Source organism: Gnatocerus cornutus, chromosome 6, assembly GCF_029298725.1.
Source record: "Gnatocerus cornutus isolate USDA-ARS CGAHR chromosome 6, icGnaCorn1.1, whole genome shotgun sequence".
NCBI classification, from domain to species: domain Eukaryota; kingdom Metazoa; phylum Arthropoda; class Insecta; order Coleoptera; family Tenebrionidae; genus Gnatocerus; species Gnatocerus cornutus.
Genome location: NC_142238.1, coordinates 17771745 through 17797300, shown reverse-complemented (window position 1 = coordinate 17797300; position 25556 = coordinate 17771745). Strand labels below are relative to the sequence as shown.

At 38.0% G+C, this 25556-nt stretch overlaps 4 protein-coding genes across 6 annotated transcripts; 2 read left to right on the top strand and 2 right to left on the bottom strand.

Annotated features, from left to right (window-relative positions):
• Positions 1-1760: 1760 nt before the first annotated feature.
• Positions 1761-6986, bottom strand: LOC148173573 (death-associated inhibitor of apoptosis 2-like). Its single transcript, XM_088039289.1, has 2 exons — positions 5845-6986; positions 1761-2357 (listed from the first exon to the last, which is right to left on the bottom strand). Exons 1-2 carry the CDS (start codon positions 6775-6777, stop codon positions 1791-1793), a joined length of 1500 nt encoding a protein of 499 aa, XP_087895415.1. The 5' UTR covers positions 6778-6986; the 3' UTR covers positions 1761-1790.
• Positions 6987-7124: 138 nt separating this feature from the next.
• Positions 7125-7760, bottom strand: LOC148173572 (uncharacterized). The gene is made up of 3 exons (XM_088039894.1): positions 7726-7760; positions 7382-7669; positions 7125-7334 (listed from the first exon to the last, which is right to left on the bottom strand). Exons 1-3 carry the CDS (start codon positions 7758-7760, stop codon positions 7205-7207), a joined length of 453 nt encoding a protein of 150 aa, XP_087896020.1. The 3' UTR covers positions 7125-7204.
• Positions 7761-8023: 263 nt separating this feature from the next.
• Positions 8024-9988, top strand: Acat1 (Acetyl-CoA acetyltransferase 1). 2 transcript variants are annotated; one of them, XM_088039290.1, is made up of 3 exons: positions 8024-8141; positions 8329-9524; positions 9613-9988. In XM_088039290.1, the coding sequence occupies exons 1-3, from the start codon at positions 8118-8120 to the stop codon at positions 9884-9886; spliced, it is 1494 nt and encodes a 497-aa protein (XP_087895416.1). In that variant the 5' UTR covers positions 8024-8117; the 3' UTR covers positions 9887-9988. The 2 variants fall into 2 exon arrangements, with proteins under 2 accessions (XP_087895416.1, XP_087895417.1); XM_088039291.1 differs by lacking the exon at positions 9613-9988 and having other exon boundaries at positions 8329-9608.
• Positions 9989-11540: 1552 nt separating this feature from the next.
• On the top strand, positions 11541-25479 carry bdg (sodium-dependent transporter bedraggled). Of its 2 annotated transcripts, XM_088040337.1 has the most exons (11): positions 11541-11630; positions 16483-17321; positions 17416-17877; positions 22405-22841; positions 22914-23248; positions 23298-23678; positions 23729-23983; positions 24031-24261; positions 24309-24509; positions 24568-24591; positions 24650-25479. In XM_088040337.1, exons 2-11 carry the CDS (start codon positions 16507-16509, stop codon positions 25277-25279), a joined length of 3771 nt encoding a protein of 1256 aa, XP_087896463.1. In that variant the 5' UTR covers positions 11541-11630; positions 16483-16506; the 3' UTR covers positions 25280-25479. The 2 variants fall into 2 exon arrangements, with proteins under 2 accessions (XP_087896463.1, XP_087896464.1); XM_088040338.1 differs by lacking the exon at positions 24568-24591.
• The last annotated feature ends 77 nt before the right edge of the window (positions 25480-25556 follow it).

Sequence of the window (25556 nt, the reverse complement as noted above, 5' to 3'; positions counted from 1 at the left end):
GTACAACAATTAGAAGGGATTGTAATGTCTCCTCAAAAGGATATTCTTATAGGAGATTCGATAGTTTCCTGTCTACGATTTCCTGAGACTGTGAAATTGTAAAATTACGATGGTGGATGGTGATGAGGATGACTCAAGTTGGAAATGGAGACGCCTACGGTCGTAGGAGATAATTTTTATGGGTTATAATGAATTGGATCCGCGTTTGTTGAAAGATAATGAGCTAATATATCTAGGAACGTCATAAAGGGGCCGGGTAAGTCGAAGGAATTCATGATAAAAATTCGGTTTTTGGAATTTAGATATGATTAGATTGAGATCAATAGGAGAACTTAATTCGAATGACCTGTATATATTTCGATATCCCACTCACTGCAAATAAACAAGATTAATTACTTAGGTTTTGTGGTAGAGTGACTTCTGGAATTTCAGACGAACCTTGGAAATGATACACAACTGTTCTTACATAAAATTAATAAAAATCATTCGTGGATCAGCCACTCACGCTAATTACAAAATAATGTTCAATGAATATCAATAAACATCGTCTCCGCCACGCCGACGTCTCCAAGAGCCGATCTCATCACCATCTCGTTTATTTGTTCAAACTCAAAGATGAAAATATCGTTTTTGGCTCGTGTTCTCTGAAGAATGCATCCATGTTACGGCAGATGATTCCACGCACCGCACCTGGCTTCGCACCTGTTTCAAAAACATCTGCTTATGAAAAAAACAGAATTATATCAATTCTAATACCATCTAGTATTCGCACAAAACCGCAATTAAAGCAGCTCTGCAAATATTACGGTAATTTTCTTCTCTTCTCGAGGACTTCACGAAGTTGCCACTACTTGGGTGTTATCGGATAAAGGCAACGAAGTGGGTGTTCCTGCGTGAGCATTCCAAAGCCGGCCTAAGGCAGCAAAGGTCGGCGTTTTTATTGGAATCAAATATTTTTTTAGTTTTCAATGAGCTGGACTTAGTTTAAGCACGTTGTCGATTGTTATTTCGCTTTGTTATCGGGAGATTTTGTTTATCGTGGCGCCCACATATTGGCAATCAACATTGGTTTATGTAATATTGCTGTTAGAAGTTTGATAACGATTGATTAAAATACGAGGGGAATGTATTGACGTTCGTCATGGAGGTGTTCGAAGTCAACTACCATAAAACATATATACAGAGTGATTCTAAAATAGTTATGTCTTTCACAACTCTTACTACATTAATTCATATTACAAGAGAAAGAAAGCCACAAGCGTCACACATATTTTCAGGAAATTTGTGCAATTCTTGAATTAGGCATTTTGCTTAATCTTATCGCAAATTTCTTAGAACCCGCCTTACGTTATCGCCCATACAAATACTTTACAGTTTTTTGATAAGTAAAACATTACAGGACAAGCTAAAACTTTTCAACAAACGGTACAAAAACGTACTTACTTTTCTGGTTTTTCTTTTTTTTTGGACTTTCACTTTCTGGTGATTTGGTCTTGGAAAGACTTAAGTTTAAACGCGTTTGGACCGCGTTTAAACTAACACACTTGGTGGTCCCATATCTACTGCCACTCACTAACGTGCTGATTGATTTTTATCCTTTTCACTAGATACTGAAATTATCGCTTTAATTTATTTCGTGATACTGCCAACAAAGACTTATTAAACAATGTCCACTGGCTGAGCTAAATATACCCGCGATCATCCGACTTCGCCATGACTTTGTTGCCTATATTTAAGCTTCGTTTGAAATAAAGAATCGATTAGTTTATAAAATAGATTTATTGAATAAATTATGACAAAAACGTTCTAACCGTTGCCTTGATGGCGGACCTACAAAGCGGGCAATCCTCCAAATTGGGTGCACAATTAACGCAAGTGGTCAAATGTCCACAAGGAAGAAACACAATTCCGACTTCTGCGTCCATGCAAATCTTACAAAGTCTCGCTTCTTTTAGGATCCTATTTTCTTCCTCCAAGGAAATGGTTTTACTAATTTTTGGTTCCTTACTACTATCTACAGGGTTCGACTCGTTTCTATCACTCGAGCAACTTTTAATTACATTTTCTAGAACGTTTTCGACGACGTTTTTTATTTGACTGGATGATTCTTGGTCATCGGAGTTGTCTTCTTCGCTGTGTTGAAGATTAAGGGCGGCTTCTACGAGAGCGTCAGGTTGAGAGTATCCTCTTCCTGTCTGTTCCAACTTTTCTCGAATTGCTCTTTTCACTCGTTCGACGTTCAAACCTATGCTTAAAGCTGATAAAGCTACTTCACCGGTCATGTGTTCTTGGATTTCGCGTTCGCTGACTTCACGCCGTTTAGGGAGGGCCATGCAGTGCTTTTGGTCTACTTCTTCCTAGAAACGAAACAGAAGTGAGGAAAATGCTCTGTTTGTAATTCCACGATTTTATTTAATGTATCAAGGTTTTGTTTTTTCTTTAATTCAAAAGTGTACATCACAGACTCCCGTAAAAGCAGCTGCACTTTATATTTACATGGATGATCTCAGTTTTTCATGCATATTGCATATGAGGTCAAAAGCAGCAGAGACAACAACTTTGATTATCGTGCAGTGTTATTGAATCCAGCACCGACATTCCAATCCATTTAACGTCACAAAGCATAAAACTGACGTTAATCGCTTTATTTGCATAAAACTAGATACTTATATCAATAAAAAACGACGCCGAAACATCTGTTAATCGACGTATGTAATTCACTGGATTTACCGAGCATGATAAAACTTCCTCTTCCTCTGGCTGGAAATATCTGGCTCGGATGGCTCATCACCACATGATTTCATTATATCAATGTTTAATTAAACGAAATCACGGTTTTATCGCATGAGAAAGAGGCATTTTACTTTATTTTGACGTGTGCAGTTGGCGCCCGGTTCTTTGTCGTTCTCTTGGAATTAATCTGCGAAGGAATTTCTATTCATGGCTGGAAGTCTCGAGAATTTTATTATAGAAGCACGAAAACAGGCTTTTGAGAAACGTACCGCGTAGGTTTCTTGGAATTGGGGAAAAGGAGCCGAGAGGTAAGAATTTTTTAGAGCGGCCCTAATTCTCAGAAAGGTGAAGAATGTGGCGCCAAAGAGACCTTACCACCGGAGGTATCAAATCACGTGAAAGACTTTACGCCAAAGCGATAGACAAATTGAAATATTCCAATCAAAAATGATGCAACTAACCGCATACATATTTCGAAAATGATAAATTACGGAAATCTCTCAAATTTAGATTGTAAAGTAGGTTGTAAAGATAAGTCATTTTTAAAGCGGAATAGCTGAAAAGATAGTCTGATTAATGAGAATACCAATATTTCGTTGATGTTCGTATCAAAATAAGAGTTCAAATTATTTGGAGTGCCAAAATAGTGAACTAAGAACTGAATTTAGTAATTTGTAATGCGGATTAGATAAAGTTTCAATACTTTTGATTGGTTGCAATTATGTAGCTTATGTGGTTATTTTTACTAAAAAAGGTTAATAAATTATCCTCAATATGTCAAAATAATGTGTAGATTTTGATAAACACAGCAAAGCCCCAGTTTTTGGCCGTAGTATGTAAGATTTAGAATTTAATTTTGAGTTTATTGCACTTTTTCGACAGTATCTTCTAGGCTCCTCCTCCATTCTCTAGAATTTACTAGGATTAATTACATTTATCAAGTTCCTAGAATTCTCGGATTTATTTGAAGTTTTTGAGCATTTTCTGGGTTTTTCAAGGATTGGAATTTTGTAAACAAAAGGATTTGCGGAATATCCTACTGGAGATGAAGATTTGAAAATCTAAAAATCCAATTCTTAAATAAATAACAGACTTGGATTAGTTCAGGCAAGCAACAACAAACTGATTAAATTTATCTAAATTAAAGTTGTTTAACCAACTGTGTTTTAAGCAGATTACATAATCAATAAATCAATTAAAATGTTTATTTCCTTTAAATTCCATTAAGTCGACGACTAAAAAATTGGCACAAATCGATTAAAACGCATTTCCTAACTCGATGCACCTTGGTCTTTTGCATTTTTACGCAATTATAAACCGCGACGTAACGATGCAATTAAAACGAATTAAGAACTGCACATAAATCTGCATTTACAAAGAAAAACACTTATTGATTTGCTGGAAACGCCCACAATTAAAAAAATTCAAGAATGCATTTTCGCTACATATTTTCACTGTTTGTCACGACAATTACGCAAAAAGTCAAAGAAGCAAGGTGTGTTTTATAATTATAGAACGATGTAGAAGTTCACATCCTGTTATTAATCTATAACTGCATTGTTTTGAAAAAACGAGAAGAACGTCCGGCGTTTTCCTTCACCTATAAAGACGCCAAAAATGTGACCAAGGTGAGTGCGTATTGCTTGGTAGTCAGAATCCAATAAGAAAATATTCAAATTTGAATATCCCAAGGCTACCGAAAGTAACGAATTGATGACATAATTAAATAAAATAAAGTATAATCGTATGTTTACGCACTAATGGATAAGAGAAAAATAAGACCATGTGACCAGCGTCGTGAAATGGAACAATGCAAATCAACACGATGAGTCACAATTTCTTGATAATAAATTAACAACAGACATACACGATGCAATTAAAACTTTTAAAACTGCAAATTTTAATTGCACAAGGTTGGAAAATGTGGGCCATATTTTCCTGGGAATTACGCACAAGGTCGCCATGCGTCTTGTCAATAACGATTTAACATTGATTTTAGTTCGCAGAAAATTACTCATGATTGGTATTTTTAACCAACTTATGCAACAGAATCTTTGTTTTTTCACATTTTGTTTGCTAACTTAACCGGTGGCGCCGGTCAGTTCTAAAAAACACGTAATTGATAAATCTTCGTTTCTCAATTGATTGCATTTCCGTCGACCAGATTAATGTGTTTCCTGGATGCTTTTTGAGACGTTCTTGGGATTTGGGTTAAGTTCACAACAAAAAACGGGTTCTTTGAATTACTGTCCAGGGGAGTAGGAGACAGATGTTCAAAACGAGACATCGATTTGTAAACAGTAACATCCGTTTTCGAATTCATTCATGAAAACACTAAAAATACAAGTGCACCCATTCAAACTATTGCATGGCGGTTATCTAAGAATAAACAGAAGAAAAACGCAGACAAAAAATATTTACGCCTTGGGGATAAAAAAACCACCGTTAGCTTCAATTACTTCTTTAGTTTTATTACGTTATTTTATGGTCTTTTATGAATGAAATTAGAAAATAATAGGAGTTAATAAATTTCGTCCCTGAGAAGTGATTGGCCTGAAAGGAACTCCATCGTCGTTCATATTTTTAAATTTTAACTATACTCGTTCTAAAACTGGATAAATCAAGTTTCAATGTTGAAAACCCTTTGCTTACACAATTATGCTAAAAATTGTGGTTTATACGATCGTTAAACTCAGGAAAGCTGTAAAAGATATGTTTTCTATTCTTAAAAACTTTACGCTGCAAGATTGCATTGTTACGTGGAGTCTGAAATCTAAACTTTTGAACCTTGGACTGAAAACTGCATTTAATGATCTCAAACCTGCAAGTATCGCAATTGTAACAAATAAAAAAAGAAGGTGAATGACTTTTGTATTACAAAAACTTCCTGTCCTAGAAACTCGAAGTTTTGTTTAATATTTGGCACCCAATAATATTAATAATACATACTGACTCAATCTTTGCTTTATCTATTTTGAAATTCAACTTGGATTAAAGTGACAGTTTAGGTTTATTGCCCTCCATTTAGATCTTAGTCCTTTCGAAAAAATAAGATTGTCGATTAACGATGCAACAAATGCAAACAATGATAATGAGAATTGCATTTCTTACCAAGTTGCTATTGACGTTTAGCTCCAATGAGCACGCCGTGACGAAATCTTGCCCCTTGACCAGTTTAATAAAGGAGCATCTCGGGAACCACCGTGCATGTTCGGTCCATGGGTCATCTTGGGGGTCCCAATGTCTTAGTCCCCCATCACAATGAAAACACCTAACTTGATCTCCCATTCCTTCATAATAGAACCCCGCTTGCGATAAAACGTCGGGGGTTTGAATTAGATCAGGGGGCCACGTTGCAAATGACTTTAATCTAGATTCTACGGTGGCATAATTTGGTTTCTTTGGTCCCTTGTGGGTCTGAACCCCTAAACAGTGTAGGTTTTCGTTGGATACAAGATGAAGGTTCGAAAAAGAGGAGTCTGTTTGAGGTTTGTCATTACCGTTGGCGTTCAGGTTGAGTCTTGGGACGATTTCGGTTAAAACGAAAGGGCAGTCTTCAAAGTGGCGCTTGTGTTCTCTGTCAGGATCGTCCCCGGGCTCCCATGCTCGGACTACTCCTTTACAAAAAGCGCACTTTGTGTTGTCTCCAGTTTTGAGATAATAGAACCCTGCCCTGGCAAGTCTTTCGGGGGCGACGATATGAGGTATAGGCCAGTGACTGAAACTCTTAAGTCTTGTGGCTTCGTCTTTCATCAAATCGGAGGTTGTTGAAGATGAAGGTACGTTAGTAGGTGATATTATAGGAACATTTCCTGAGGTAGTTGGATTTAAAACAAAAGGGCAAGAAGGGCTCATAATCTTATGTCTGGCCATCACTTGATCACCATAGTTCCATTCCGATATGGTTAAATTGCACGAAAAGCATTTCACACACAAACCTTGTTTGGTGTAGAAAAATCCTGCTTTTGCTATACGTTGAGGGCTAACTACAGCGTCCTGTGGCCAGTCCTCAAAAGTGTCTAATCGGTTTTGTTCGACGTTCATTTTGAAATATTTGAGGTTATGTCATTTTTTACAGAACCGAGTAAAATTCACTTGAAAGTTTTTCACACACAACCGCACAGAAAAAACACTCAAATTTATGTTTTAAGACCTGAATATTTCGAGTTTCTCCTTCTCGAACCACTTCAAGGACTGTCAGCTGATAGCTGACATTTCAGGAATGCCGGCAAGGTCGCGTGTTCTGTTTTATCGACACGTCAAAAAAAAAATTCGAAAGCAATAAAAAAGAAACACGTATTAACGTAAGCTTGTTTTGTGGGATTTGCTTTAATTTAATAAAAACAAAACGAAGAAAAATCATTTAAGTAATTTAGACTGGAAAATAAACACGGACTCTGTTACTCTGGGATCTGTATTACCCACCTCTTGCAAACTAAGAAAATTGGATTTTTCGTAGAAATATGAAATTTTATTGTCTAGGCCCTTTTCTCCTCTCTTCTTCTGTCTGCTTGTAATCTCCCATAATTCGACAAGTTAACTCTGAAGTCAGACTTTGCAGTTTGATCAAACATTCGGCTTTCTTCTGGTTTAATGCGATCCTAAACCAAACTAGCGTCAGACTAATTTTAAACTAATGTAATCTTACTTTCTGGGGTCTACCAACTCTTCTTCTTTAATTCTAGTCCCTAAAATTCGATTAATCTCATACTTGATTTGGAGCAACAAGGTGTCGGTTTTATTGTGCACATTATAGAGAAGAGATTCCACGTTTGGGTATTGTTGGGTATTCAACTTTTGTTTAAACACATCAAAAAGAGTATCAAGTCTTTCGTTAAGTTCTTGGAAGCTGTTAGATTCATCGTCACTCATCTTGAAATTAAATTTGAAGTGTATAGGGACTTTCACTTCTGACGCAGTGTTGCCAGGGGCGCCACTTTTAAAACGAGTCAAAAAATTCAACGGATTCTTTTAATAGGAACGGATTTTTACTGCAGATTGAACATCACTACCAATCTCTGGTTCATTTCTGGTTCAAGATGGTTGTTGAAAACTGTTAGCAAGAAAGTTAGTTTAACAATGTGGGGGTATTGGTTCTCTTTGCCGGCAGCGCCAAATTTAAATAAATAACATGAACCAAAATGCATAAATTAATAATAAGTCGATTTTTTAGTAAAAACCTGAACTATTTTGTTTTAAACCTACAGATTTCTTCTGTTTTTACTTTCAGTAGCAGCAGTAGCTTTGAAAACGAGCAGCGATCAGCTGATAACCAGGAGCAAAGTCCTTATCTCCTGTTATTTACTTGTTCGGCTAATGATATTCAAAAATTAACATTTTTCATACCATTAGTGTAGTGATAAGCGTTTTCTACAGTTCAAGAAATGTCGTCCTTCAAATTATCACAGGTTTGTGCCGTTTTCAGCATTGTTGAAGCATTGACCTCTTGCAACGTGACCATTGCTAATTAAACAACCTTGACTTATCATATTTTGTTGCCCAATTTAAGGCCTTGGATGCTGATTAAACTTGGGCTTCAAATTTGGTGCGCCTAGAAACCATTCCATTGAAATATTCTTTGTTTTGCGCCTGCAGGTCTGCCGCACCTATGCCACCAAGCCCCAGCTCAATGAAGTGGTGATAATCTCCGCCGCTAGGACCCCAATCGGTTCATTTTTGGGCTCTTTGTCCTCTCTTCATGTTTCGAAATTAGGCGCAGCTGCCATTCAAGGTGCCGTTGAACGCGCCGGAATCCCAAAAGAAGAAATCAAAGAAGTTTACATAGGAAATGTTTGCCAAGGGGGTGTGGGTCAAGCGCCTGCACGGCAGGCAACCATCTTTGCAGGACTCCCAAAATCCACCATCTGCACCACCGTTAATAAAGTTTGCTCTTCAGGAATGAAGTCAGTCATGTTAGCAGCTCAAAGTCTTCAAACTGGCGACCAAGAAGTCGTCTTGGCTGGAGGCATGGAATCAATGTCCAATGTGCCGTATTACATGAAAAGAGGCCCCACACCGTACGGTGGTATCAATCTGATTGATGGAATAGTCTTTGACGGTCTCACCGATGTATACAATAAATTCCATATGGGAGTTTGTGGAGAGAACACGGCGAAGAAGCTTAAGATTACCCGACAACAACAAGACGATTTCGCTATTTCAAGTTACAAAAAAAGCGCGGAAGCCTATGCGAACAATGCTTTTGCCGCAGAACTCGTTAGTGTTAACGTCCCTCAAAGAAAAGGACAAGACATTGTCTTCTCCGCCGACGAAGAATACAAACGAGTAGATTTTAACAAATTCAACAAACTCGCTACCGTCTTCCAGAAAGAAAATGGAACAGTCACCGCAGGAAATGCCTCAACTTTAAACGATGGGGCTGCTGCCCTTATTCTGACGACACCCGAAGCAGCCCAGAAACTCGGTGCTAAACCCTTGGCTAGAGTAGTTGGGTTCGCTGATGGAGAAACCGATCCCATCGATTTCCCCATAGCTCCAGCCATCGCAATTCCTAAACTCTTAACTCGTACTGGGATAAACAAAGAAGACGTGGCGATGTGGGAAATCAACGAGGCCTTCAGCGTCGTCGTCTTAGCCAACCAACAACTCCTAGACCTCGATCCCACTAAAATCAACATCCACGGAGGTGCTGTCAGTCTCGGACACCCCATTGGAATGTCAGGAGCTCGTCTCGTGGTCCACCTTGTCCACGCATTGAAACCTGGTCAAAAGGGCGTCGCGGCGATTTGTAACGGTGGTGGCGGCGCGTCATCAATCATGATCGAGAAGCTGTAAGTTTCCATGAAGCAATCGCGATAACATGTTTCACCATTATTTTTATACTCGAGATTGTACAAATAAATAAGTTTTTACAATCAGGTCTCAAAATATCTCGTCTGATCAGCGACCAAAGCTGACGTTGTACACCAAAGATCCCTGTCCTTTGTGCGATGAGTTGACGGACAAGTTGAAGCCTTATTTACACAGAATTGAGTTTGAGAAGGTTGACATTACAAAAAAGGAAAACGTGAGATGGTTAAGACTGTATAGATACGAAATTCCGGTGGTTTTTTTGAATGGAGAGTACCTGTGCAAACACAGACTAAATGAAAATTTATTGGAGCAGATGCTTCAAGAAATGGAGAGTGGCTGAAGAAAGAAGAGGTTGTTAACATGCAGAGGATGTTGTGGTCAAAAACCTTGATGAATCATGAAGGCTGAATGCAAATTGTGATTAAAGATATTTAACATTGAACTCGGATGTTTTATTGCATCTTGATCTGAGATTACGCATGTTGGGTTGCATAATAACGCGGACTACAATCACACTTCTTTTTTAATTATACTAAAACAATATTTTTAGGTTTCAAAAGAAGTAAAAAGTGATATAAGTTAGCTGTTTAGGTAAAATAAACATTATATGCAGCTTTATTTGGTATATTTATCAAAATTCTTTCTTCAATCTTATGCAACCTGAGTCACACATTTTCTTCTTTCGTATTTTGGGTTGCATAATAGCGCGTTATAAAGCGAATTGAAAAAGTACAAAAATATCTAATAAATTACGATTAATTGGTGAAACTAATTGATTTCGATTCCTTAATCGCTGTTTTTGCAAAACCCAACAAAAAAGTGCGATAATAAAAGCTATAAATACGTAATTCGTAATTACTTAATTCAAGTGTTATTGTTTCGCAATTGAATTATAGACATTTAATTTCTTTTTGCAGTTGATAATACACAATAGATATTTTTTGTTAAACTAAAATGCAACAGTTCTTCAATGGATACAATAATCCAACATTTTATTGATAAACATGATAAAATTTGCGGTCGTACAGTTGGTTGCATAACTGCTTTAAAAGTGGAGTGTAAAAATTTTATTGTGAAATAAATTTAACGACATCTTTAATAGAGTGTTTTATTCGATAATTTCACTAATAAAATTTTGAGAATCCAAGAAAAGTTATCAATAATAACATTTTTTATTTTTTTAACAACAATAATTTGTTTACGTGTGTGACAGGTAATAATTATTGATAAATTGCATATCTACAACTTGTTGTTTTAAAAGCTGGAATAATTGAACTGCTGTGATAAGATAACAACACGTAATGATTTTTTTCAAAAATCTTAAAAACAGGTGGTTTTTAAAGCAGGTCCTGACAAATCAAAAATCAAATCTAAAATAGAAAATACAAGATTAAATAAATGGATCGTTTAATTTAAATGTTTATTCCTTGATTTCTGGGGATGTGGCCAAAATTAGATCAAACTTTCGCCGTATTGACTGTCGCCCTATTTCCTTCTACATTCGCCGCTTAAAAGGGTGTAAATTCGCAATAAAGAGGTGCAAGTTCCGCTATTCGTTCCAGAAGAATTAGGTTAATTGCAACCTTCATCACTAATCAATTTAAACGCGTCAAAAAAAAGTCATTTCTGTTTGTATTTCACAGTATGCAGATCGCCTTTTCGCGCGTTTGTTGGTCAAAATTTGAGCGCGGCAATGCACCGGTCATCAGCATCCCGTCGAAATCGAAGCTAAATAGCTTGCAGCAACAGCACAAGAGGTTCATGGACACTGAGCCGAAGAGCGAGCTCAGGTGAACACAATAAGAGTCATTTTCGTGCTTTACAACAAGCTCCGGTAGACTCTACTGCCCACACATACTTTCGATATTGTTAATACAGCTTGGTCCGCTGGACAGACTTGTTGTGGAGTCGTGAAGTGCTGTTCGGACGTGTCGTTCACTTGGAATTAAATAAAATATCAATAAATTTATACGCGATTTTTTCGCATCGATTGAGGTGGTTAGTGCTAATTTGTGATGTTGTGAGTGTGTCTCGGCGACTTGTTGCCTGGTTACTTTACCTGAAAATCGACATCTCTACCTGGGGTAAATAGTTTTTGTTAATTTTGTGGAATTTTTCACGGTTGTGCCTGCGGGAAAATCGTTAACGAAAAAGTAAGCACTTAATGAGACTTGTTTGAGCGGAACAATTACCAATCAATTCTTAATGAAAATGTCTTTTGTTTATATTTTCACTGTTAAGAGCTTGCTGGGAAAAACTGGGTCACAGCTATTAATGGAAGCAATTTTCTTAAATTTGGTATTCTAATTTTGGCGCTACATTAATTTCACTTATGACGGTTTCAACTCAACCGCAGCCGAAGACTGTCCCGTTGTATATTTTCTCCAATTTCATGACTTTACAGTTTAAACGAAACAATGACATGTGGAAATTCGTCATGAATGTAATCAACCGATTTAATGTGTTGTTTATGACAAGTAGAACCGTTAAGAAAGATGCACCATCTGGAAATATAACCGAAAAATTTAGAAACGCTTTAGGACACGTGTTTTCGTTGAAAAGTAAAAAATGTCAGGGAATTCCTTCATTAAAAACACGATGAATACATTTTTATTTTAATACGAGACGAAAGCATAAAAATAATATGAAAGAAATATTATGAAAGAACGAGCCAGCATGTACAGAACTAAATAAATATTTTACCTCAGAAGTAGCAGCAATAAAATTTCGCGCTTCCAGTTCATTTTTCAGTGCTAAACCCTCCAAAATATGTTTTCTATTCGTTTCGTCTCATTAATTCATACCTAAAGCAACGCCTAGATCCTCCGGTTAGTCATTTTAATTTTTCTGGCCATTGGAGCAGCAAACCAAGCCTCCCGACCTTGAGTACGTCTGAAGAGAAATCTAAAAAGGCCGAAACGAGCTCTCATCGTAAAGTGTTGAATATTGATTAAATAAAATGTCAGGTGATAGTTGTAGCCACCCCTGCAACTCAACTTTCCGTGTCATCGCCCAAATCCTCATCAATGATCATAAAAGGCGTGTTACGTGAGAAGCTCTTTATGTAACACAAGTAAGAAATTTCTGTAAGAAATGCACCAAGTCAATGAACTACTGCATTCTATTTTTAAGAAACTATTTATGAAAGTTTGAAAACAATGTGTTTTCGGCGTGAGATTCGCCGATTCAGTGACACAGTTGTAGTTTACACATTTTAAGTAGCTACAAATTACAGTTGTTAAGATAATCATCGTTGGTTTTTACCTTGAAGAGTCTAAAAACCGTGATTTAGTAAATAATTTAAAGGAGAGTCCAAGATTTCGTCGTCGTTGACTGAGCAACGTAGACAATGGTGCAATTTTTCGTTAGCTTTAAATGATGTAAACGGTGAAAGTTCAGATAAATTATCACTGGTTAATCACTTTCAATGGACGTTGTTATATATTTGCGGGTTATTACTAAAAGATGAGGTGTATTATGTTATCTATAGTTATGAGTTGTGCAAACTGCATAATTATTTAGCAGCATGTCATGTGATTGCGTGTAATCGAGTAGAGGCACACGAATTTTAAAAATAGACGAATTAACACCCAATTTAAATTTTTATGGTTTGCAGTGATAATTAAATTAAAGTGATGATCGGATCATTTAGATATTTGTTCTTGGTCTGACACAACAATTAATTTATACGTTCTAATATTTTTCAGGGTTTTCTTATTTTATGTTTGTCACACCAGAAAGACGTTGAGGTCTAGAAAGTAAATGGACCAACGATTTTCTTTGACTTTATGAATCAAAAATGCGGAAACATTTTAAAGGAGAAGTTGAAGACGCAAAGCTTGTGTTTCCATTATTACGATTACGTTCAGCTATCTTGTTCTCTATAATTCTTTGAGTTGTTGTTCTCAGACAGTTGTTGCTTTCACTGTCTCTATGAAATTTGGGGAAGTTATAATTTTTGAGTCGTGTATTAACTCTACCAAATAGCAAAATTGTAGAGCAAAAGACACAAATTTTAGAAATGTTTATTTTGAAGACGCACCAACAAATTGTTGACTAAATTTTTTTTTTAACTTTTACTAAAATTCCTAGTTTTATTAATTTTGGTGCTACGGCTATGAAATTTGGGGAAGTTGCTAACTTTGAGTCGTGTATTAACTCCACCAAATTGCATAATAATAGACCAAAAGACAAGAATTTAAAAAAATATATTTTGAAGGCGAACCAAAAATTTGCGACATTTTTAAAAAAAATCGTAATTTTGGTAATTTTGCTGCTACAACTTTGAAATTTAAGGAAGTTACTATTTTTGAGTCGTGTATTAAGTCTTTCAAATTACAATATTGTAGAGCAAAAGAAACAGATTTTATAAATTTTTATTTTGGAGATGAAGCAAAAAAATTGGTAATTTTAGTGCCACAGCAATGTCGTGTATTAACTCCATTAAATTGCAAAATTATAGAGCAAAAGACACAAATTTTAGAAATGTTTATTTTGAAGGCGAACCAATTATTGTCGACATCGACCACTAAAATTTGTAATTTTAGTAATTTTAATGTTACTGCAATGAAATTTGGGAAAGTTACTACTTTTGAGTCGTCTATTAAATACACTAAATTGGAAAATCGTAAAGCAAAAGACACAAATTTTAGAAATTTTTATTTTGAAGACGAACCAAAAATTTGAGACATTCTTAAAAAAAAATCGTAATTTTGGTATTTTGGTGTTACGGCTATGAAATTTAACGAAGTTACTATTTTTAGGTCGTCTATTAAATTTACCAAATTAGAAAATCGTAAAGGAAAAGACATAAATTTTAGAAATTTTCATTTTGGAGACGAATCAAAAACTGTCGACATCGACCACTAAAATTTGTAATTTTGATAATTTTAGTGCTATGGCTGTGAAATTTGGGGAGGTTACTATTTTTGCCACGTGTATTAACTCTACCAAATTGCAAAATTATAGAGAAAAAGACACAAATTTTAGAAATTTTTATTTTGGAAACGAAGCAAAAATTGTCGACATCGATCACTAAAATTCGTAATTTTGGTAATTTTAGTGCTACTAAATGGATATAAAATTTCGGGAAGTATTTTTTTGAGTCGTCTATTAATTCCACCAAATTCGAAAACTGTAAAGCAACAGACACAAATTTTTAAAATTTTTATTTTGAAGACAAACTAAAAATTTGCGACCTTTGCTAAAAATCCTAATTTTGGTAATTTTAGTGCTACAGCAATGAAATTCAAGAAATTTACTATACATATTTCGGTCGTGTATTAACTACATCAAATTGCAAAATTGTAGAGTAAAAGACACAAATTTTAGAAATTTTCAATTTGGAGACGCAGCAAAAATTGTTCATATCCTTTACTAAAAATCCTAATTTTGGTAATTTTAAAAAAAGGACGACCTAAAAAATTTATTTTTTTTAGCTCAGTGTCTTTAGATGGTAAATCCACGCATTAACAGTAACGCAATTACGGATCCTGTTATTTACCATACATCTTCCTCCACAACACAAAGTTTTTAGCAGCAACTTTTCTCAATTTAACGGAACATTACCACATCAACAATACAGTCAGTTTCGTACAATTAACCGATGGAATTAAGTTTTTGAATGATCAAGATAATTGCACGCATATTGCACCACTGTTACGTTTTGCCAATGCAGCGTTTTGTAATATTTTGCGTAAGGTATTTATTCCAATCGGTGTCACTAGGTCTTTACCAATGGCAATTTTGAAAAATTCTGCGACAAAACGGCGCTCAACGAACTCCAAGAGTCAATAACCTGGATCTGTAAGCAGGTCTCGTACTCATACGTGATCAAGAAGAAAACTAAAAAAGAGCGAAAAGACAACAACGTGAGATCGCAGGAATTAAACAAACGACCATTTATATACTTATCCTTGAGGTTCGAAAGTACGGTAATTTGATCTGGATTTGTGACCTTGTGTGGTCAATTTGGGCAGACGATGATGACTCACGAAATTAAGAGGTTTTAGATCCTGTCGGGTGCTCCTGAGGGTAATACGAACAGCGCTGACCTTAATTGAGTTTCGAAATAGATGCAACGCGGAAGAGTGGACTTGTTTCAATGTAAACTGCAGCAGAAGGACTTCTGGTGGCTGGAATGTTTGGTGACAAGCTGGAGAAAGGTTACTCTGCTATTTCCTTCTTTAACAAGAAGTGTTGCATCTTAACGAAATTATTATAATCACCAAGCATTATGCGTGGGCGCCTGCAACAGCAAAAGTCAACCTACGTCACTGTCACGCCACGCTGCAATAGCGATTTATTGTTATAGCAGGATTTCGCTATTGTTATAATCAGAGAGTAACCATTAATCTCGTTAATACCACGCTAGTAACCTATTTTTACATGCGAGAGTTCCTCAGCCTTCGTGGAAAGAGTGCACAAGAAAAAAAACAACCTTGGGTACAATTTTGGGTGGAAATGTGCGACACTGGTGGTAAATGAAGCGGAAAACAACAACACCGGGAGGTTGTGTGGAAAATTACAAAACCCAGTAGCTTGTCACCAGACTAGCTAAATTTGTTAAAGAAGCCACTGAAGTTAGCTTGAATTTCCTGTAATTGATCAGACTTCATCAAGATAAAGGTGAAGGTTTCGTAACGTCAAATCCCATCTTTAAATATTTAATATAACTCTGCAAATGAACGCTTGAAAAAATTACGAATCAGCACATTATAAACGGTGCTATAAAACTGTGACAATGAAGGTAATTAACGGATGGGGTTACCAATTTATAGTTAAATTATCTGTTTTTTAATTTGCATATTCACGTACTATCTATTTTTAGAAACGACTATTAATAAGCAATCAATATTATGTAACACCAACTTGAATTAACATAAAACTTGTTCACAAGATCAATCAGTTCCTCTTAAAGATTTTTCTTTTCTTTAGGAAATGTCTGCTTGACCGGCCAAAATGTCATCCAGCGGGAATGCAGACGCCGAAGGAGACCTTATCGACCTCAACGTCGGCTCACCTGTTCTACCTCGAATTCGCTTTCCTCCCCCAAATGAAGAAATCTCTGACAATCTTCTCGACTCCGAACTTCCACTCTTAGAACAAAAACTGCAAAGCGCCAATTCTCCACTCCCAAGTCACGAAAGAAAACCAAGTGTCGATATCGAAGACATTCTAATAACAATCGATGACGATGACGACTTTCCGTTAACAAGAACATCCTCGGTGAGGAGAAGTCGTAGTGAAGCTTTCCTCACCAACTACCATAAGAATCAACTCGACAAATCGTGGTCTTGTGACAATTTAGACGCTTTAGATGTTTTGCGGAGTTTAGACGAAATTCTCAATGCTTCTCTTTTGGAATCCGACAAATTTCTTGCAGATGAGCAAGAAGAGAGCATTGAAGCTTGTTTGTTGGATTTAGACAATTACCTTCATGAATTAGAACTTGATGGTTATGATAACGCGTCAATCGGAACGGCCGCGGTTGAGGACCAGCCGAGCATAAGAAGTAGTGCAAGTTCGCTGCCTACGGAAACAGGAAGTTCCGATGTCCTTGAAAGCACATCTGACGATATGAGTTTGAGGATGCGATTGAGGCAAATGGAGGAGAATTATGCGAGGTTTCTGGCTTCGGGTTGTGTCAACAGGGGGTACGTGGAGACGGAAGGAGACAGACGCCCCCAAAGTGCTTGTGGTCGACGCAGTGAAGCGTTCCAGAGGGAGCAGCCGCAGAGAGCCACCATTACTGGGGCGAAGAGGGAGCGACCAAGGTAGGCATTTTTTTCTAATAATTATATCAACAACATAGTTTTGCCATAAAAGCAACATCTGCCGTTCCACTCACTGACCTCCAACTTTCCATAGCTCACCCCACCGGACATCCGCCCCACCTGCCGACTCCGACTCCGACATCGACTGGAGTTGGGTGCAGGAGGCGGCGGCAGCAGAACGACGCGCACACGCCGCCACCGACTGCTGCACCGGGAGCGTCGTTGTGGAAGCTCCAAAGGATAGAAGCACGTGGTTGCGCTCCTCGATGAGACGTCTCCGTCATTTTCGACTACCAAGTGACGACGAAACGGAAGCTCCCGGAGTTGAGATTCCGGTAGTTCCGGCTCCGGAGCCGGTGCGACCGGTAAGTGCACCGTCTAGATTGGTGCAGAGGACGGAAGTGTCGCAGGAACCTACAGGAAGAGCAAGGAGTAGTTCGGCGTCGAGGAGTTTGTCGTCGAGTGTTAGTAGTTTGGCGTCGACGGTGGATACTAGTCCTAGTTGCACCTCGGCGCCCACGCCCACGCAGCAGGAGCAGCAGGAGAGTAACAGGAGGTGAGTTCAAGATTTGATTTGTGTTATCATGACGCGGTTATCATGACCCGTAGGTGTGTGCAATTAACGGAACGATATGGCATAATTTTCACACTGGAAAACCTGATTTTGTTTTCCTCGAAATTTCCACTGTTATTTTCCGCATTGTCGATGACGCCGAAAACCTTCTTTTGCATGAAAACTTAGATTTAGATCGCAGATAACGTTTCACGTTCACGAGTTCCGCGAAACTTCCTTCCAAGTGCATTCTCCTGTGTTTCCGCTACCATAAGGTCGACGAAATATAATAAGCTTTACTAGGGCTTTTAGGCGGATGAATCTTGTTAAAATCTGGACGGCGAAAATGTGGCGGAAATATGCATTACTTCCGGGTTAAGAAAGGTAGACTGACCAGGACATGCTTTAAATATGGAAACAGCGTCTGGTTGACATTGAATTCGTTTATTTGGTCTTCAGAGGCGTCAGTGATGGTTACCGTACGTTTCCTGAATTAATGTCTAATTAATGTGGAGCATTTTACTGTATTTCCGTATCTTAGCCTCGTAGATAATAATTATGCAAATTATGGCACCTCAAAGTGGCAGAGTATCGACGCAACTAAAAATATTTAACTCGCGTCGGTGCTCTAATACGAATAATTTACTTAATTTCAAAAATAAACATTTTTTATGGAGATGTTTGTGTTGCTTTGCTTTTATCAGTCGTGATAGTGATTCTCAGAGTGCCTAAATGGAGTTTTACGGAGCCAACATTTTCTTTCTTCCTTTTGTTTACCGGACTGAGCCTAGCTACGTGAGGTACGTTTTTCATTGTTTGCAATACGTGTTTCGAAATGTTAGCATTTGGTGCGTATCTAATTAAAACCTTTAGTAACATCCTCCTGAGTGCTTTTTATTGAGATTATTGTTTTGCTTAATTTAGAGCATTGCTGGATTTTACTGTTGCTCAAGATTTCTAGCCTGACCTTTTGGATGGCATTGCATGTTTAGACTTTCTTCAGTTATCTTGATCAGAGCCGGTTATAAGACTTTCAGGATGTAGGAGAGTTTTTTCGCGAGTGACTCAGGTAGACTGGGATTGCCTTTGTTAATTTGCATTGCGTGACGAAAATCTACAGAATTGGAAATTTTAAACAAGGTGGGAAGAAAATCAGTCATTATTTATCTCTATATTTTTCATGTTTTGTTATCAAAGGTTTTGTTGGTGATGTTATTCGAGTGTTTATTTCATCGGAAAGGTGAGAGGCTAAATTGCAGCTTCAGTTTCGATTTTTTCTGCGTAAAATATGAGCTGCAACCGTATTTTAGTAATATTTTATCTATCTAGATCTAGGACAGATAAGATGATGCACATCAAAAATTTCGATTTTTCTGTCATATTAAAATTATGCAGTCTTGCATCGCCTTCGCCATAGTAGGCAACTTTTCCCGTTGCACTTTACTACAATTTACAACGTAAATAAGTTTTTTTTACCTTATAAAAACACGTCGGTCTACTCTTCTCCAAGACCTAGTTTACATCCTCATTCTACGTACCACAAAATCAATTAATTAGATGCAAATCGCAAAAACCCAGTTTTAATTGCCCCATTAATTCTTTAATTTTCTCGAGGAAACGTTGCAGCTACTCAAAATGTAAAATGCGATTAGAAACACATGTTCCAATTTACATAAGCAAAGGTCAAATAGTGGAGCGTCATTCATTAACATCTTCTGCAATTAACATTAATAAAAGCGCCAGGGTGAAGACCCCGAGTAATTTTCCCCTTTGGAGCTTCTTCTCGAAAAATAAAATAACGGCGCTATCACTTCTTTGTTTCGATTTTACTGTTAGCTCATCCCGCGACCGTGACACTATTCCATATCCACCCATCGATGGGTTGTTTCAATCACCTGTTGGTTTAGCGAAATTCGTTTTTTCCGTAGTCTAGTGTGGAGATTCTGAGCACTTACACCGGGTCAGCGCTCTCCTCGGTAACGGTGTGTGCTTCCTTCGGTGATTGTTAGTTCTTGCGATGATAGAGTTGACAGTGTTGTGCTAGTGGCGAAGGAAAATTGAACACAATTTTACTAAGTGAGTAAGACTTTTCGTCGGAGACGGAAGTTGCTGGATAACCTTCCCCGTTACTTGTCCACAACCTTCGTTTTGTTTGTTTTTCACTCGGAATGCGTATGGTGCTATAAATTAAGATAAAGTCGAGAAACAAAGGATTAACACCTCGAGTTGGGAAAAATAACAGTTGATGTTATGACTAATTCGGATTATTCTTGCGGAGGCAGTGTAAGTTTTCTTGCAATACTATTTTCGGTTTGGTTGGGGCTGGAAACGAGCAATAGTCCGGTTACCCGGAAACCGGATAAGGATTTTCTAAATTTCCGGGTTGCTGATTCTTGAAATCGTTGTCTAATTAGAGACACGAAAAGAAACACATTTGGTGATTTTGCCATGTAGTTTTATCTAAAATAAAAACCTTTTTCGATAACGTGTTTTGTTCGTTCCATCGATTTTGCCTATCTTCACATCTGTCTGTTCTGAATTATGTTAATCTCCACCAAATGTGGCATCATAAAATTTAAATTTCCTAATTCAGATTTTAATAAGTCAATCCTGAGTTCGGTTTATCTCCTTTATTCATAAAATGGCTAAATTATACTAGTTCTTTGATATGAAAATAGTAAGCAAGCCTATTAGGTAGGCGGAGATATATTTAACATAAAATTAAGGCAATCATTTATTAATTTGGTGGAACAAAAACGTGTCGAATTGTGTTGGTAGTAAAATGAAGATTAGAAACGTGAAAATCGGGAATAAAAACAAGAAGAGAGAGCTAAAAAAGAGAAGAAAAGTGAAACCACACTGACACCAATGTCGTCCAAACTCCTTCGCCATTGTTCTTTTTGTTCCGTTCGTCTAAATTTAACTTTGTCACTTTGTTAACAGTTAAATAAAATCTAAGATGACTCAGCTGACAACTTTTTTCTGAATCATGAAATTAGGTCCGTAATGTCCACTTTCCAGCCCTACTGACTCACATCTGTGCGTGTTCGAAAATACCATCTTACAATATTTTCCCAGATATTTTTTGCTTTGGACAATTTACAATAGATGAGGTATTGTTCCCACAATTCGTAATTTTAACAATTGTAAAGTCATGTTGTAATAGGCGAAGTTAAGACGGCTTATCTGAAGAAAGTAGGAAGACGACCACTGACCCATTTCTACGCGATTTGAACAAAGGAGTCGAGATAAATGTCACTTGCAACGCAAACGCAATGGTTATAAATAATTAATTACAGCACTGCATTTAATTACTGATTTGTAATCCGTTTACACAATTTCTAATCAATTAATTTCGGTGCTAACGCCAATTAAATTGGTTTACGCTGTGACCTTGACGTAACGCAACGTAGACGTTATACGTTTCTTCACTTTTTTTAATAGGCGGCTTCGGATATTCAATGTCAGTGAATGTTTCTTTCGTTATGTAACAAATTTGGGCGAACTGGACCACGCTGAGCGTAAAATTATCGCCGTTTCTAAAAAATGTAAATTTTTGTTAGTTTGGAAACGTTACGGCCAATGGGTGTCAAGTGCAAGGAAGCCAATACCACTGCGGTTACGCAAAAAATGTGTGACCCAATATGACTACGCTAGAAAATGCAATCGATCGTTAAAATCGACAAAAACGACGGAATCAAGGCTTTAAATGAATGAAATTGCCTAGATTTGGTCAAGACATGTGAAGTTGAGCTCTGAAAGTCGGAGGAGACAATGCTCGCTGTCTTATTTCTCATGAATAACGGATTACCAGTAATTTCCATCCAGTTATTTTTTCCAACAATTCCACAAGATTTTATTCGAATTTCATGCTAGCGTGCACGTACTGGTCAGTCAGTCACGCACGAGTTTCTTCAAAAATCGATTGGTGCTAAAGCCACAAATAGTTTGAGGCAAGGTGAAATTAACAAAAACGAGTATTTTGAAAAAAAACAGGCGCTGTTTTTATCAATGTTATAATTTAGTGCTGACATAATCATTAATCACACTTTATGGGTTTTCTGGGTTGCAGGAAACGCAATATTCGGTATTAAATAATAAGTATGGTAATGTAACCCATGCGTATACCCTAAAGTAAGTGTGGCGGCCTTGTAACACAAGAAGATAAGAAAGAATTAATATGTATAATGTGTCTTGTTGACAGGAAGGTGCGACGTTGGCAGCTTCCGGAAAAGGTTTTTGTTGAGCATAAGACGCCAAGAAAAAAAAAGAGCGCACCTGTTGGGAACCGTTGTCTAACACTGCGTAGAAACCCACTTATCATTATTCCGCATTTATAAAAATAAAAATATAAATAACATTACGTTGAATTCCAGACATAAACATGAGACATTCTGAAAACATTACAATTTCTGTTTACCGTTTTTATCAACTTGCACCCAAACAACTTTACGTCTAAACCGGGATTAGCTCATTGTTACAAACAGCTTCCAAATATAAATCTCGCCTCATGCAATTTCTCTTTTCCAGACCATGTGAGAGACCTAGAGCCAGCGACATGCCCGAATCCGAAAGTCCGATCGGACAATGGCCGCACAGTCTAAGTTCCATGATGGCATGTTTAGGCTGTACCCTGGGCCTGTTCAACATCTCCCGTTTCGCCGTTTTGACCATCCACTTCGGCGCTAACTTCATTTTCCAATTTTTTCTCTTGTCGATGGTCTTCGGTCTGCCACTCTTCACTCTTCAGTTATGTTTAGGACAACAATTGGGCGCTGGCGTCATCGATATGTGGAGGATATCACCGTTGTTCCAGGGCGTCGGCGTCGCTCTTCTCATCACTCAGACTCTGTTGGGGTTGTACAGTATAATTGGGGTGTCATGGATGTTCGTGTTTTTTCGCGACTCATTCATTACAAAAATGGATGTTTATCGGTGGGCGGAGCCGTTTATTCCTTTTAGAGGTGGTACGTATTGTTTGGACGATATTGATTGGAGGAGTATTGATTTGATACTAATTTTTTAATATTTTATTGCAGGCCAGGTGTCGGGGAATACGAGTTGGAGGCTGACGGAGACGGTGCCAGATTACTTTACTGGAGTGGTTTTGCAAAGGCACCACTTAGCAAATGGAAGTTCTTACGGTACTATCAAGTTTCAACTCGCCTTTAACTTGGCGGTGGTGTGGATGATTGTTTTCGTATCTTTGAGTAAAGGATTGAGGTCATATGGGAAAGTCATCTACATTTTCACATTAGTACCAGTTTTCGGTACTTTCGTTTTATGTGCGAAGATTTTGGGGATGATGCCAGCGGAGTCCATCAACGTTATTTTTCCAGAAACCACATGGAACGAGTTTTTTCTAAACCCAAAGGTAAATCCTCAATAAAAAAAGTACAACGTTATAACAATTTTTTATGTAGAGTTGGCTGGCTGCTGCTCAAGAAACCTTCCTCACCTGGGGCATCTTAGGGACTGCAGTCATGCAGATAGCATCACACAACAAACACAAACATTTACTACAAAGAGATTCTAGTCTTGTTGCTGTTATAACATTCACAATATTACTTCTGATGGCGTTCTTAGCCAACACTTGCGTCCAAATCCTTCGTTACTACAATTACAACTATTTGCCTTCTTCTTTCGAAGCGATCTCTTCGTCGATGTTTCTCCGTTCAACGAAAGATTCATTGCCGCCATCCATAGCTAACACTCCCGTGAAGTACATGGTACATAATTCGTTCTTCTTGGGGGAAAAAGTTGTCAGACCTGGAGCGGATATTACCATGGAGAGTGGTTATCAAGTGAGTTCCATGAACTCTTTTAGTACCATTACTTATTTCTTTGGTTCTAGGCTCTGCGACTGGCTACAGAGCTCATACCCGCAACGTTTGCGGTCTTGGGCGCTGAGCAAATTTCTCCATTCTGGGCTGTGCTTTTTTACTTTATTTTGATTCTTTTTGGAATTGCGCAACAATTGGCGATTTGGCATTGTGTAATCACTGGTATTATCGCGATCAAAGCGAAACTGTTGAAGTCCTGGGAGACGACAATAACACTTTTTAGTTGCATCTGTGGGTTTCTTTTAGGTCTTCCGATGGCGACTGAGGTAAAATCCAGAACTATCAAGAACCTTTTTAATACTTCCACTTCTAGGTTGGTATCTACGTGGTTTACTTCATGGACTTCACCGTGGGTGGAATTTGGTGGCTTTTAGTCATCATCCTTCTTCTCATCATTGCAGTTTTCATGGTGCGTGGACGTCCATACAGCGGTGATACTGTGGTAACTGCGCTTTTTACCCCAAACAACCATCCGTGTGTTCTCAGCTGGGCGCCTGCACTGCTTTCGTTCAACTGGAATGTTATCCTTCCGGTTGCTTTAATGGTAAAATATTCTTTCCCATTTTATTGTCGCTGAAGAAGTATTTTCAGACTTTGTGCATTGGTACGTTCCGCAATGGGAATTTTAAAGAGATCTTTATTTGGCACCACGCACCTGTGGCCGAGTACTGGCCTTTATGGGCGCGACAAATTGGCTCAATGTTGCAACTGGTCCCAATTCTTCTGGTTCCAGTGGTGGCAGTGATTCAAAGCTACAGATACTTGAACAACGGCCCAGCCGACATTCTAGAGGTAAGTCGCAAATTCCTCCAGAATAAAAGAGATTAAATCAACTTTCACGCTTGCGAAGGAGTATGAGGATGCCCCTAATTATGTTAGTATAGCGCCATTACTGGCGTTGGGTTTTCTTTATTTAACTTTTGTGTTTGCAGAGGATTCAATTGTTGTACCGCCCTCCTATCGGCGAGCACATGACAGACCTCGCGGTCCACGACTCCACGGTATCCAACTCCAACACCACGTCAACACCAAACGCCACCACCAACGCCGCCACGGAGGACCCACCTCCTAAGTACACCCCTCCTCCGTCTTACACCACCGCTACTGGTGCTCGAATCGCAAAATTCCTCCGTCAAAGCATCAGGAGAAGTGTTCGTCGTCTCGCCAACGTTCTAGGGGAAAGTAGTACAGCGCGCCAAAGAGGAGCTTTGCCTCCACAGCCGCCGCCCCCCGATTACAACGCAGTTCTAGTCGAAATGAGTCAAACTAATAGTACTGATGTATCGATCTCAGTTCCCGAGCCGAGGATATCTACGTTGGAGAGGTTGAGGAACATACAGCCCACACCAGGATCTCCGACTTTAACAGCTGCCGAAGTAGCGTCAATTTTGAGGAGCAGCTTTAGAAGAAGCACTGTAAGAAGGCACTTCACCGATGATATTAATGGATCGCTTAGTGCGGAGAATTTGGTGGATTCGGCGGCACCAATTGGTGAAACGTCGCTAGTTTTGGAACACTTGCCTGAAGAATTGAAACGTGAAGCTAACTCGTCTGTGATATAAGTTATTGATAGGTTAGATTGGTGGAGATGTGATGCGCTATTTATTTGAAAGACTCGAGCTTATTTTACCATTCAATGTCTTTTGCGTTTAGTTATTTATTGACCAAAAGATTTTTTTACTTTTGTAACAAGTTCGTTAGGTGATGTAAAGAACTGATAACAGATTGTACAAAAATATTCGAAGTAAAATGATCAAATGATGGACCTAATTATTAAAAAAAAATCTTAGTTCAGTCAGTCTCTCAAATATAACGTACAGGGTGGGAAAAAGCGTCCAA

Coding starts and splice junctions, on each gene's coding strand:
- Acat1 (XM_088039290.1), top strand. CDS start 8,118: ATGTCGTCCTTCAAATTATCACAG. Junction 8,142..8,328: donor CGTCCTTCAAATTATCACAG/GTTTGTGCCGTT, acceptor TTGCGCCTGCAG/GTCTGCCGCACCTATGCCAC. Junction 9,525..9,612: donor TCAATCATGATCGAGAAGCT/GTAAGTTTCCAT, acceptor TTTTACAATCAG/GTCTCAAAATATCTCGTCTG.
- LOC148173572 (XM_088039894.1), bottom strand. CDS start 7,760: ATGAACCAGAGATTGGTAGTGATGTTCAATCTGCA. Junction 7,670..7,725: donor GTAGTGATGTTCAATCTGCA/GTAAAAATCCGT, acceptor TCGTTTTAAAAG/TGGCGCCCCTGGCAACACTG. Junction 7,335..7,381: donor GAGTTGGTAGACCCCAGAAA/GTAAGATTACAT, acceptor AGTTTGGTTTAG/GATCGCATTAAACCAGAAGA.
- LOC148173573 (XM_088039289.1), bottom strand. CDS start 6,777: ATGAACGTCGAACAAAACCGATTAGACACTTTTGAGGACTGGCCACAG. Junction 2,358..5,844: donor TAAACGTCAATAGCAACTTG/GTAAGAAATGCA, acceptor TTTCGTTTCTAG/GAAGAAGTAGACCAAAAGCA.
- bdg (XM_088040337.1), top strand. CDS start 16,507: ATGTCATCCAGCGGGAATGCAGACGCCGAAGGAGACCTTATCGACCTC. Junction 23,249..23,297: donor AGTTTTTTCTAAACCCAAAG/GTAAATCCTCAA, acceptor TTTTTTATGTAG/AGTTGGCTGGCTGCTGCTCA. Junction 23,984..24,030: donor GTCTTCCGATGGCGACTGAG/GTAAAATCCAGA, acceptor TTCCACTTCTAG/GTTGGTATCTACGTGGTTTA.